The following is a 14,871-nucleotide window of genomic DNA, read 5'->3' on the forward strand; positions in this document are numbered from 1 at the left end:
TTGCACAATAACTTTCTCATTATTCAGGTGCCCAATTCTAACTGAAAATGAATTCAGCACCTAAATACTTTTCCATTTTTACTCACAGTCCATTTGCGGTTGCATCACTTCTGTCAATAGGACTAAGAGCGATGTTCTGATGACAGCAATGCTGAAAGCCTGTTATGGTTTGAGAAACCCATATCAACTTATTGTTGTTTAGATAATTACTCTATCACCCGATGACCCCTCCCCACCCGGGAAGGGGAATTGGGGAAAAACAAAGAAACATGAGGGTTGAAAAATAAATAGATTTAATAGGATAAGACTAAATAATTAACATTAATAATACTAAAGAACCAGTATGGTAGCCAATATAAAATATACAAGGATTATACTCAGCCCATTCTATCACAGGAAGCTGTGTACTCCCAGCAGGGGACAGCAAATGTCGGACACAGAGTGCCGCGGCTTTGGGAGGAAGGGCCCAAAGCACTGGGTCAGGAAGTCCTCTGGACCACCACCATCAAGGGAGAGAGCGCGCTACGCAGCAAACTTTCTAATTTATACCAATGTGACGTTCACGGTATGAAATAATCCCATTGGCCAGCCTGGGTCAAGTGCCCGGGTCTGGCTCCTCCTCATCCCTGCACCTGGCAAGGCGTGAAAACACTGAGACCTTGAATCCCACATAGCCTAGCTGGCTATAAAGCAAATAGTTTCAGGAATTCAGACACTAGAGTATTCTAAAAGTGCAGTTTCCCCAAACATTAGAAGAGAAATTAGTCCTGTGTCACTCAAACCAGGACAAAACCTCTGAGCCGCTCCCTTACTCTATCACTACCACACTGCTGAGGATACTGCAGAACAAGGACCAGAAGAGATTTTGATATGAGATTTTAAAAGAGAGCATGAATTTGACTGGCTAACAATATGAAAGGCTGTTTTAAACACAGTTATCAAGCTGTACGTTAAAAAATGCAGAAATGCCTTTTACAAAGAGAAGGTATCAGGGCAGATGATGTGAAGGGGCAGAAAACGCAGGGACAACGAACAAAGAGTATGCATCGTAACAACAAACTCCTGTCATTTAACATCATCATATTCTGTCACTGCTTTTTGACTTGGACAATTTTCCAGCTTTCAGGGTTTCAGTTTGCATTCAAGGAGGGAACATCAGGACTGTTCCAAAAATGACTGCTGAACTGCAGAAGTGGTTGGTCAGACACATCTGATGATTGATGCCATAGTGATCTGTGGTGAACAGCCTTAAGGAGTTGCAGAGACTTTTTCCCGTCGCATAGTTTGTTGACCATTAGTTAAGTTTCTCAGCAGTTTCTCAGCATCAGCAGCGATTCTTACAGACTATAATTTTCATTATACCTGCCACCAAGGTCATTGGAAAAATCAGATGCAAGACCCATTTGCAGCCATCCAAACTGGCCCATTCAAATATAGATCAGGTCACCTTTCGTTAATAAAAGTTGTGGGAAAAATCTCATCTACATCATCAATTAAAAGTATTCAGAAGTTTTTATAGCCCTGAGCATGCAAGTTTTTGACAACCAAGGATCCTGTGATTTCTGTCTCTCCCCCTTATGAAATAAAAGCCAGATGTGTGGAAGTTAGAAGTGGTGAAAATGAATTCAAAATAATACTGTGTCATCATTTTATTAAAAGGTCAACAAGGAAGCCCATTAAAAGGATAAGTGAAAAAATCCTAAGTGCAATCAGCCATTCAATATTCACCCTTCAGCAACATTCAAAAGCCATTCATGCTTTTAAGTTTCTTTAATAATTAGTTTCTTCTCCTCCTTGGAAGAAAGTCAATATGCTAACTTTCAGAATTGAGCAGTAAGTGAAGTGGTTTATCTTTTGCCTATTAAAGCCTCAGAGAGAAAATATTGCCTAAGAGTTGATCAAGATGAAATCTGTTTGAAATGAACAGTTTTGTATTGTATGGAAACTTGCAAACCTTTATGTATTTATATAATGTTGGCATGGGAATATGGCAATGCAACTATTCTTTTCATGTCACTAATTTGACTGAAGTTAGTACTGGTGAAACTGTTTGCATGGCCAGGACAAGTTAGAAATTATGCGTGCTGATGGGCTATGTCTGGTTTTATCCTCCTGCTGTACTGTCTCTCCTGTGGAGCACTACTGCAGATTGCAAACAGGAGAAATGCATTGGGTTTTCCCCTCATTTAGCATGGAGAGCTGAGGTCTCCGGGACACACTACCCAGCATGGCAGCCACAGAAGAGGAATGCAGGCAGAAAGGTGGGAAAAAAAAAAAAACAGTTTCTGGTGTTTAGATGGATTTCTGCCAGCACTGGGACCAAGCATGTAAAGCCTGAGGATCGGTGGCTCTGCACCATGATGCACAAAGGCTAGGTGAGGAACTTCAAAGGGGGTTGTTGGTGAGAAGATGATTCGGAAGGGTGCCTGCAGCCAGCTACAGCCTTCCACTTCAAAGAAGCAGCCAAAGGCTCTTGTCCCTAAGGCAGCAGAGCAAGGGCCAGGCCCTCACATCTGCTACAGACCGGGCAGGGAGGCTTCATATGCCAGTCAGGCTTCATATGCCAGTCAGGCTAATCTTTGATTCCTACTATTTACCAATCCAACAGAAAACACTGCTAAGCTCACTAACCTTCTATCCTCTTATCTTTCCAGCAATCTTGACACAGAAGAGCTCTGCGGTAAGTTCCTTTTTTTAGGCAAGAACATAATCCATGCCTGCAGCTGCCCTGCGCAACTGAACATACCATGTGACATGACATGACTTTTTTTCCTGTTTAATCTTCATAGCTCAAACAGAAAATAATTTCCATTGAAAGAACTCCTGGGAGAATGCAGATGGCTTATAATCTTTCCAGACTCTTGTCATCCATTACATGCAGAAATTACTTTGAAAATGTTTTTCCTAATCCATAGTTCACATTCTCTGAGCTTCAAGTGCTGTTCTGATGTAAAGATAGATAGATAACTTTTATCTCCTTTCCCTTTCATATGAGATATTTTTTTTCTAGCTAGTTCATCACTTTCAAGGCTGTGAGTCTTTTAACAATTTTGAAAAGTATCCCACTGGAGGAAAAAGTTCATTACTTTGCTCTAACTTGATCCAGTAAGAACAGAAGTTTGACAAGTTCTGTCATCCTTCATCACAAAAAAAAAAAACAACCTCCCACAAGACCTAAAGTTTGGCCCAGTTACCCATTTCCATGCCTTGTTCTGAGCTGTGAGTCATTTCCCCAAAACCCTGTTTGCTCTCCAGCTGGCCTTACAGCACCTGATTCAGGAATGCTGCTTACAGCAGAAAACAATTCACAGAAAAATTCTGCAACTCTTTCCCCAAAGCATCAAAAAAAAAAATAGCTACACTTGACAAAATCAGCCTATTTCTGAGAGAAATATAGTAGTCTGATAAATTTCCCAATGGTCAACAATGTCAAAGACCTTTAAAAGCTGAAAATACTGCCAAGTTGAACACCAACACACTTACTCACCCACAGGCAGCTCCACCCATAGCTCAAGAACCCACTAAGAGGCACCACAGCCCGTGGCTTATAAATGCATGACAAGAGACTCAGATGAAGTGAATCGGGCTGTGACGACTTCTGCTGGTTGAGAGTCTGGCCAAAATTATATAAACCTGCCCAAGGAAGACAGGGGATTTTGTTCTACAAGGGATTTTGTGCTGTTGATGTTGCACTGGGGGCTTGTAGGTTTGCTTCACGCCTGAGCCCAGTGGCTGCCTCAGAGGGGCTCTGTTTGCTGGCTGTTTTGATTAAATATGGGCTGTTTTATCTGCCTTTTAAATCTTTCATGGGTTGCTGCTAGGGTGTTTCTCATCTGTGAATCTGGTACTGAGTTTACTCGACACATGTTTAAGCTATTGATTATACAGCTTTTTCTGACTTGCCTGAGTTCTCCTCGGAAACGATGCTTCACTTCCAGGATACTAATTCACAATTTGTTTTCATTCTAAATCATTTCATTCAGCCTCTCAGCAATACCAAGTTATGTCGCAGCGCTCCCGAGACCTTATGCTCTCGCGACTCCCCTGAGAAGCTCACGCTGACCTCCTCAAAGCCTCAAAGCATTGCTATTTATTATTTCAAAAAGCTCCTGTCTAATCTTGTTCTTCCTGTCTGCCATTTAGGTGTTGTTTTTTCACGTTCTTCCACCTGAGCTGATGTCTAAATGCCTTGTCTAACACAGTCTCTAGCTTTAACATAATTGTCTGTCTCTTTTTTTCCCACACTTTTCCCTTCCTGTGCCTCCCTCTGTTGTATTTCGCCCCATCGACAAAATGGGAACTCGGGTCGTGATTTCCCAGGTTTGCCTCCAACTCTTGCCGTAATCCCTCTGATTGAATTATGCCCCCTGGTTTTACATCAGCTCTTTCCATTAAAGCATCCTTTGCTTTAAGCAGCTATGCAAGGACATCCTGCAACTTATGTTATTGCCATGATTTTTGCTAACAGTATCTTGCATACATCATACTTGTTGAAAATATAATCACGGTGCCTGGGACTAGAAGCTTACCTGGCGAACTCATGGTCTCTTCATCTCAGAGCAAAACAGCTGGTCTCAGCTGACCCTGACTCGCAACAGCCCCCACTTGATCTTACCTCCTCTAAGCGCTTTACCAGAATTATTCATTTTTGTATCAATGTAATCAGATTTGGTACATACACATGACAACTGTGTTTCCTACTGGTAACTGTAAAATAGACTATTGGACAGAAAATCCAGTTTAGAAAGAGAATGTAGATATTTTGAAATTATGTCTGTTTCAGCTCTCAAACTGATATTTAAAATTTTTGTCAGTTTGACAACTCATTTGTTAAAAAAAATGTTTTGAAACAGTGATTTTGAGATTTTAAGTACTCCAGGAATGATTTTGAGGGAAATTAAACAAAATTTAAAAATAAGTTCACCCATGTCATTGTAACTCTTGTTCATGTTATATATTTATATAATTAATAATACTGTAGCTGAATTCAAATTTGATAAAATTGATATTTAATGAAATAGTGATTTTTTTTTTCAGGTCATGAATAGGTGACATGGGTTTTCTTCTTCTTTTAGAATATTTTTCTCAGCACTTAGGAGAGTATGAAAATGTTCTATCTGTCTTGGAAGACTTAAACATAACCATACTGAAGGCAATGGACAAAACAAAGAAAGTAAGTAAAAATCGTGAAATTTTCTTTACATTGTATATTTTGTTTATTTGAACATGTAGCCAGTATTTTTCTTATCTAGATAAAGTTACTAATTTGTATTTAGATTCTTCCACATATATATGTTTGTAGCAAAAGTTCAGTCGGAAAAGGTTGAGTATCAAAGCCGTAAAGCTCTGTCTGCAAAGTATTACAGTTTGGATATAACCAAAATTGTCTTTGCGAATGATCTGAAGGATGGTTCTTCATACTGTCATCCCAAGAGAGGGTTCCACGTCCCGTGCCAAATGTGGGTAAGTTTTATCAGCATATCAACATTTGAAATTAGTCTGAATTTGAAAAAAATAATCCAAGGTTTTTTTTAAGTAGAAAACATGTTAGTAAAAGATGCTAACGACTTAAACTATATTGACAACTATCATTAAATTAGGCGAGAGTCATCTGGAGACATACTGAAGAGTTGTATTTATGTTACTGTTAAATTTAGTTTCCAGGATAGTTTGAAAAGATTTAAAAGGGCTGTAATATCTCTCCCCATGTTCCCTGAAGCTGAACCCCAGTACTTTTATGATTATAAAAACTGTAGGCAGCATCTGTGTGTCCCAACTACTTAGTCCCAAAATATAACTGGCCAATGAAAATCACTTGAAGGTATTTCTGATAGTAAACAACAGAAGACATATAAATGTGGGTTGAATGAAACATCCTGACAAAGAACAAGATTTCCATTTCAGGCATTTTAAACAAAAGCAGCGCTCACAGAGTCAACAAGGAGGAGGTGTTAGGGCTGTTGCTCACCAGCACAGCAAGTAAGCATTCACCCCAGAGGGAGGAGGTGTTTCTCAGGAGGAGGAGCTTGGTTTCTCCATCCATCCATCCATCTGACAAGGGATGTAGCTGTGCTGCAGGACATGACAGGTGGCCAATTCACTCAGCACTCAACTCATTATGGTCATACCTGCTCGTATGTTCAGACCTGCTCATTCATACCGCACCCCAGCTCAATGTCTGATCAAAACTGCATCAAGACACTGGGTAGTATGCTCCTTTTCCCTGACCGAACAGTTAAATATTTCTGTGCAAGGTGGAACAGCTTCAAAAGGTGAGGGAAAGCACAAATCAGGGAAGAAAGTGAACCTAGATCCTCCAAACGCAACCCCAGGCCCACACCACAAGGGTATTCACTGGAAGGCGAGCAGTCAACAATAGAAATTGCAGCCAAAAATTTCCAGTAAGATCCCATGAAAGGGAAAAAAACTTGATTTTTTCAGTCAGTCAATGGGGAGAAATCTGTGCTTCTCTAACGAAGCTGTTATCTTTGGCATTCAGGTGCTTGCAAGAGTGCAGTACTCATACATTTTACATGAACTGCCAAAATAAAAACCTGAAAGTGTAGCTTATTTATTTAGAGCTCGAGCCAGTAAACTGAATGTCTCTCTGTTCGTGCTGTGCATCTTCCACTCCTAATGAAGTGAACGTACACTGACTCACTGCCTCATTGGGCTGGACACTGAAAACCAACAGCTTAGTTTATTCTAGCTATGCATAATTAAAAAAAAATTACCTATGTGTATAAACTACTGCTAAAGGTCAGGACACGTCATCTGATACCTACTGGAAGTAAATAGAACACAGCACTTAAGAATTCAGAAGTTAATTACAGAGGAGGAGGCCCAGTAGACTAATCAGACTTGTAAGAAGTAAGCATTGGCCTGACTAGAAAATGGATAAGAAAATCTGAAATAAGTGTTTCATTTGTCTGCCTGAAGTACCTATCTGGAAAAAAAAAAAATCAAATAAACCAAAAAACCCAACACTATTTCTTTAAATTTTATTTTCCTGACTGAAGATTCAAGCTTAATGGGCTTTCCGTCTTGCAGGAATATCCCAATTGACTATTTGTTAGACATGATAGAACTAGAACAAGGCTAACACTGGAAAAAATAGTTTTAATTCCAGTTAGTAGACACAGTGTGTAAACACAGTCAAACAAAAAATGTGTCCTCAAATATTCTAACATAGAGCTTTCTACTACAAATATGCCCAGCAACGATGGCTTTGTATGGAAATTAAATTCACAATTTGAGTTTGGGATTATTGGCAAGAGGAACTCAGTTCTCAGGAAACAAATAGGTTATGTGACCTGACTACCTGATAAATCATTGGAGTGCAAATAATAAAATTTCCATCTTAATTAGTCCACGCTTTTATTGAAGTCTAAAATCTGGAACATATCCACCTAAGATCAGAGCTGGAGGTGCAGCAAAAGCTAGTTAACATATTGACATAGCATGTATAAATGATGTTCATTGCCAGGGACGCACACAAAATGGGATGTAGCTCGTAGCCCAAGTTGACTCCCCAGCTCAAACAAGCAGATGCTCAGAAAAGGGTGGTTTGGTTATGAGTGGCCATTGGCATGTATGCAGAGCAAGGCTTGGCTTTCCCCTCCTAGTACAGACTAAAACTGTGTCATTGCTCTGCCATTGCAGCAATCTAGTCCCTTGAATAGTCACTGGGTAATGGGAGCATTTATTACTATCTTCCAAGCCATCATATATAGGAAAAAAGCTCAGAATTGGAGATCTACACTTTGACACCTACAAAGACATGGTGTATTCCAATGATTAGGACCAAATTTCCAAGGACCGAATTCTCCTATTAAAAAGCAAAAGTAAAAACTGCTGAGACTGAACCTGAACTCTGCTCTGCAGAGCATTGGGCTGATTACGGACCCAGTCCTCAGGGCTGCTGTGAGCTTTCCGTCCCCTCCGACTTTTCGTGGATTTGAGAAAGCTTAGCACCTCTTATCAATGTCTGATAAACTTTCCCAGAGTGCATGCCACTTCAGATAGGCAGCTCATTCAGTCTTAGGTATTTAGGGGGAAAAAAGAGAAACTTGGTACTTCATTCATTTTATTTATCCACTTTAGAGTCAGATAAACAGTCACCACTCAGTCCTTCCTATAGAAAATTCCTGCTTTCATACCAATTTATGTTGCCGTACTTTGCATGAGAGGCAGCTGTGGAGTTGGAACCCTCGACAAATTGTTCAGCTTCAGTTTCCAAGGAAAACCCAGAGAATGAAGATGGATCAGTCTTCAACAAAAAGCTGAACAGTGGATCAACATGTCTGAAAAATCTAAAACCCTAATCTATAAAGCCTAGTTATTCCAGATATAAACATAACTAGCAATTAAACCCCCCTAAAATGTAGTGTTTAATATAGTTTTCTTTACTTTTTGGCATATGTTAATCTAAGTTTGGTAACACCAAAGTGTGTGGCCTTACTTGACTCATATCCATAAATCTAGTATGCAAGTGTGCACCAAGTAGCTTCTGCACATGATTTGACTCTTCATGTTGCCTTGTTTGGGTTTTTTTTTTTGAAAATCACAAACATTAATGAACAAATACCTTAGATTTTGTTTACAAATATTCCCAACTTGTTCAGCCTTTAGTCAGAAAGGTCTATCACTAAGAGCAACCTGAGTTTGGCTTGGGTACGGACTCCTGGGTTTAAATCTGGATGAACCAAATTGTCCTCATCGCTCCAAAGTATTTCCATGTGTAGGTATTTTTAGCCCAACAGATTAGCAGATAACTGACTCCCGCAAGGTAATGACAGGATAATTTCTGTGTACTTTATTTCCCTCTGTGGTTTGAAAGCACAGCTTTCCTGAACTAAGCTTTTCTCCAGTCTTCCAGTCGCGTGCTATCTGAAATCAAAGATATCAAGTCATCTAGAGGACATAACATTCCAGTCTTTCAGCACTTTCAGGACACTTTGAAACCAGACTTCCTTTCACCATCCTAGGGTCAGATCGCTCCAGCCTGGTGGTCTCCTTCAAACAATTAGGGGTTTTCCCAAGTCTGGACGCTGTACGATGAGCGTGAGGGGAACAAAATCCCAATTGCAGACTCTTTTACTAAGGTAAACTTACAGGGCAGCATGTCAGATGAGAAGACAGGAAGCCCTCGTGGGTGTAGGAATGGTTCATGCTCTGTTGCTTGGTGGGAAGGTGCAAAGCTAAAAATGCAGAGAAATAGACATAGAAAGGAACATCTTTCAGCAGGGAAAAGACTGAGTTGCATTTGCAACGAACATACATTTAATACAAAAAACATCCTACCAGAGGATGCTGGGGCATCTCCTTTGGTTTTGTTTTTTTGTTTTGGTGCTGGTCTCTTGTGTTTTATTTATCCTTATGCAAGGAAGGGAAATGTATATCTGAGGATTTTTAGAGGGACTTGTGGCATTTGATCATTTGTCTCCTTAGGGTGGAGAGTCTGCATGAGTTGCTTATGCAGGAGTGGTTAGGAAGGATTATTCATTGGTGACAGTCGTTTTTCTTGTACCTGCCAGGTTGTTATTTTCCTGATCAAAGTACAAGCTGGGATAGTTCTGTTTATGTTGTTTCTTCTTCATCTCATATATGGGAAACATTAAAAATTAAAGTCAGCAAACCTTTACAAAAGCATTGGAAGGCTTGTTCCTTTAAGCCTTTTTTTTTTCCCGACATCTTTTATAACAAAACACAGAAGCATATTTAATTAGAATATTTAATCTTAACCTTTTTATTAGCCAAATAACCATAACGCTTTCAGCAAGCTGCATTTTTATTCCAATCCATAGCTTCCAGTCACATACAAATACAATGAAGAGAAGCTTTGCAACCCACAGCACAGAAAATAATATCTGCCACTGAGTAATGATGTAGGTAGATAAAAATAGGCCCATTTTTTTTTTTTAAGATGCTTGACATCTGGATTATATCGACTTGTGAATACTGAAAATCAAAAACTGGCAGGCCAAAGAACGTGTCTCCCTTAAGTTATCAAGCCATAAAATTGTTGCTATTTGTCAGCTATTCAGTAAAAACAAGCTTTGCTCTATCTTTTTTATTTCTGGTATTGCTATAGTTTATTGCAAATGCAACCTGCTGGTGGTGGTGAACTATTCTGTACTCAGTAAATTAGCCCATTTAATCACCAAAAGTGTAATTTTCATATGAAATGGAATTGACTATATAGAAGTGTTCATGAGTTCACGCATAGGCACCTAGTGGTATTTTAGAAAACCTGGGTTGTTCAAGGGTGTCGAAGATATCTGCACAGGCCTGACAAAGAGCATACAGGACTTCTGGGAGACCTATGGGCAAAAGGAGACATCCTTCTTGGTCAGCAGCTGGAAACCAGGTGGGTTTGGCACCAAACTCTAGTTAAGGTACTTTAAGAACTTGGAGGTTTCCAAAGGATTTTTCCCAAGGAACTGTCTCATAGAGGAAAAGCTGACAATGGCTTACCCTGATCCAACAGTGCCTTTTATCAAAGTCATAACACCCATTTGAAGTTCACTTTTTTTTCACCAGCTGAAGCGCATGCCCCTCCTCTCCTGCCTCCCTCTTTCCCATTTGCCAACAGCACGGGGTCATTTTCCAGCCAGGACGTATCCCCATTTTCCAGCTAGGACTGCTGGCACCCGCACAGTGCAGGCTGGCAGCAGAGGCCTGGGGGGAAGAAGGGACCATTGCAGATTATTTTAAAGACCCTGCTCCCCAGGGCAGTTTGTGCTGCAGTGTTGGTGAAAGTCTAACCACAGCTGGCTGGTGGCCAAGCGACTGTGCCAAGGGGATTTCAGGATGGGACTTGCTTCCTGCTCCATGATTTCCGTGGCTGTTGGCTTGAGCGTCACCTAATGCATTAGTCTATCATAGAGCTGATGATGGTCTTGGTGCGCAGCGTACCAGCTCTTAACTTACTGGCGTAACTACCAAAATTCAGGCTTTTTGCATCGATACATTGGTGAAAGGATGGGAACTGGGAATCACTGCGAACAACTGATCCCGGCAGAGATGCTTCCTCAGGAGAGTGGCACTAAGTGCCCACGTAGTTGTTTCTTTTTCCCTTGCAAATGCAGGCCACCCTATGAGCTGTCTCAAAAGCGACTTAAAAAAAAAGAAAAAAGGCAAACTGAAATTGGCTTTTATGGTTAACAGTGCTAAGAAGATGAAACTTTGATCCAGTGAATGAGAGTGGAGCTGGACCCTATAAACTTTATATCTGAAGCACAAATCCAATAACTATAATGCAGCAGCAGCCTCTTGGATGGACTTGAGTAGGGCTTTTGTACAGCCGATAGAAAACATTTATGAATGATTCTATGATTCTATAAACAGCAACATGAAAAATTCAAATCTAAAGTAAAGGGAACATCAAAATAACCAAGAAGGACTCTCAGCACAGTAGGAAATTGTTTAAACAAATATTGAAGATCCCTCCTTAATCTGTTCCTCTGTGTCTTCTTTTCATCATCTTTATTTCTCTGTTCTCATTCCATTTCTTTACATCTCTCTTCTTCCTCAAAATTACAGCAAGATCTTTCTTCCATAGATGAAGGCCAGAAAGTGGTTTGGCTGGAATAGTGAAGGTACACTTTTTCAAAGTTGAATCAAGAGAGAGACGACCTCTGAGTGCACACTCCTCCTGTCGCTACAGAGGGTGCAGTTCTTTGGAGACAAAACACCACAAACTTCCATGGAAAGGAATGGCTGGCAAACATAGGAAATGAGGGATGAGACGCTACCAAATGTCTCCTTTCCAGACTCTAAAGTCTCATGCTCTTTGCTTTGGAGAGAATTTCTTCCCTCCTTTGCAACTATTTTATGAAGGACACCAAATGATCTGTCTGTGACAGCTGGGGACCAGACTCGTGAACTAGCAAGCATCACTTAAGCAGCAGTAACCATGAGTGGTTTATACCCAGCATTTAAATATGCAAAACATAATTCAGACTTCATTAAGTTTGGAATGGAAATGAAATATAATTCTCATTCACTAGAGCAGTCAGGTTCTGGAATGGCCTTCCAAGCATTTGGGGGCAAAAAAAACCCTAAGTGTTTTTTTACATGTTGCTTGGAAAAACGTAGAAAAAGGGAGTGCGTGGTGTGCAACAGCAAGGTGCTGGATTCAGTGACTGACACAGCATGTCTAATCCTTTGCTCCTATGAAATCATTCATTTTTCTGCTGTGCTCAAAAAAACCCCAAACCTAAGTGAAGTCAATGCCGGTTATTACTGGAAAGCTTCTTGAATAGTCTAAAAATAGGAGCCAGTCAGAGAGAAGATTGCAGGAGCTGAAAGAGTAACACAGGGATGTGCAATTTAGTTACTGATGGTGCATTTATAGTAATTATGTAAATCACTGCACTCTGGAGGGTTGATACCCATTCTAAACCAGAAAATCTCAGATTTTTTTAATTGCATATTTAAGTAATAGTAAAAGTAGCGATTATGTAAATTGTATCACAAAACAAAACAACTGGAAAAAAAGCTATCCAACCATATGTTGACAATGGAGTTCCACAATTAACATTCTGTTTCAGCAAAAAATGAGGTTTAAAATTGTTTTGCTTTGTTTTCTCAAAATCTGTGTTAAATTGGCTGGCACCACTTTTTGCACATGATTAGAATTTATTAACAGTTTCCACATAATCTAGTTTAGTTGTCTTTGAAATCTCATTTTACAAGTGCACCTTTTGCAGAATGAATGTAATGAATAGCTGCTCCCAAAGAATAATTCAAGGCAGGTATTACTCAGTTTATCCTGATTATTAATTTTCATGCATTGGCTTTGAATCCAGCTCATTCGTTCCTTGCGTTCATCACAAAGTTTTTTTCAGGTGAGCATCAGTCTAAAATACCATAGCCAGCTCCTGTTTTGATGTTTTAAAGTGGACAAAATATCCAGATTCCACTGGAAATGAAAAGCCAGAACAAAAAGGAGTTATTAATTTTATTATTCCTTATAAAGAAATAGAAATCTGCTCAGGGTGAAGATTACACAAAACACTGAAGGCAGACAGATATTGGTTCAAGACAGCAATGGTACATACTGCAGCACGCAATGATTATTTTTAATACTGTAAGCCAACTGACAAAAATACTGCAATCTAATGTATTTCTTAGCTGCACACAGTAAATTCTTTCTGTACATTTGATTGCTTCCGGCTGTCTTTTAATGACAGTTAGCTCTATTGCACTAGTTAAATAGGACATATACTGTATCTTCTTCCGTTACAGTGTCTAAGGGGTTTGATTCTCATAATTACTTAGAAGATGTAAGATACTGATTGAAAGATCATAGATGAAGAAGAGAGTTTCAGGGAGAGTGGGTACTTTCTGAATTCCACATCAGAAAACATCCTCTCAGAATATTTATCATCCAGCTAGTCAAGCAAACTGCAGACTCAGGACTTGTCTTTCTTGCATTAACGGTGTGTTTTCACACCCTACCAGCTGTCTTCAGGTACATTCAGTGGCTAGGCACCACTAGCATGGATGTTATAAGTTAATACCATGGAGGGGAACGAGGACTGAAAGATTTGCTGTAAATTCATGCTTTTCACAGAGGAGACAAAGGGAAAGACAGAGCCAGAAAACCAACAGAAGACAGATTAGACATTACATGCCCTGTGCTGCCCGTTCCCAACGTCAAGAATAAAAGTTGAATGGAGGAAAAAAAACATCCTGCCCTTCCGGGCAGATGTTGGCTATGTTGCAGCAAAAAATGCATGAATTGTTGGGCCAAAAGAAGAACAAAAGAAGATTCTTTTAATCAAAACAATAGTTTTGCTTTTCACTCTAAGAAAAAATATAGCAATAATTTCAAAATTTCATACTGTTCTTTCAAAGAAATGACAGGTATGGTGCCGTTCACCACATCCATTTTTCACAGGCATTTAATTCAGCTCTAATATCAGACCAAACATACCCCCTAAAATATTACCATAGAATTACAGAATGGTTCGGGTTGGAAGGGACCTTAAAGATCATCTAGTTCCACTGCTCAAAGCCCCATCCAGCCTGGCCTTGAACACTTCCAGGGATGGGGCATTCACAACTTCTCTGGGCAACCTGTTCCAGTGCCTCACCATCCTCACAGTAAAGAATTTCTTCCTGGTATCCAATCTAAATCTACCCTCCTTCAGTTTGAGGCCGTTACCCCTTGTCCTATCATTACACCCCCTGATAAAGAGTCCCTCCCCATCTCTCCTGTAGGCCCCCTTTAGGTACTGAAGGTCGCTATAAGGTCTCCCTGGAGCCTTCTCTTCTCCAGGCTGAACAGCCCCAACTCTCTCAGCCTGTCCTCATAGCAGCGGTGCTCCAGCCCTCTGATCATCAGTGTTCAATATTAGATCTACAAAATGAGAGAGGATTCTAAAGCAATTGTTGAAGTCCTAAAGACTGGACTGTCTTGACTGAACTCTGAAGAATTGTCAAAGGTTTTTCAGTGTAAAAAAAAAGCAGATGCCTTCAACGCATTTTTGTGTTGTTTAAATTTCAAAGGTTCATCAAGTTAAAATTTTGGTAGGAATTTTTCAATCAATCCTTTTTGAGTAATCAGAAATCGACAAAAGGATAAAAAGTAGTAACATCAAAATATCAGAGTAATAAATGAACTTGTTACTAAGCTCTAGCTGCACTCGGCTTTTAAAAACTGTTCCTATTTGCAGGCATAGTTGTTTCTCATAGTCTATTTTGTAGCAAAAATACCTATAAAACTGATTAAATGCAGTCTGTAAATTCCTAAAAAGAATCCTCCAGAAATTGTTTTGCTTTTGAACCTGGATGACTTGACCTAAATTCCATAGGTTGGTTTGTTGTTTTTTTGCACTCCCTAATTTTTGATGAGACAGACTT

The 14,871-nt window shown here is 39.8% G+C and overlaps 1 protein-coding gene across 2 annotated transcripts in view; it reads left to right on the forward strand.

Annotated features, from left to right (window-relative positions):
- NECAB1 (N-terminal EF-hand calcium binding protein 1) overlaps positions 1-14,871 on the forward strand; it is a 71,785-nt gene that overhangs the window by 32,736 nt on the left and 24,178 nt on the right. Inside the window, exons 4-5 of one of the 2 annotated variants that reach the window (XM_074577406.1) lie at positions 2,655-2,680; positions 5,076-5,173. In XM_074577406.1, the coding sequence (XP_074433507.1) occupies positions 2,655-2,680; positions 5,076-5,173 (124 nt within the window). Of the gene's footprint in view, positions 1-2,654; positions 2,681-5,037; positions 5,174-14,871 lie in introns of both variants that reach the window. The other variant, XM_074577407.1, reaches the window with a different exon arrangement.

The sequence above is a fragment of the Larus michahellis genome, chromosome 2 (assembly GCF_964199755.1).
Source record: "Larus michahellis chromosome 2, bLarMic1.1, whole genome shotgun sequence".
Classification (NCBI taxonomy): Eukaryota; Metazoa; Chordata; class Aves; order Charadriiformes; family Laridae; genus Larus; species Larus michahellis.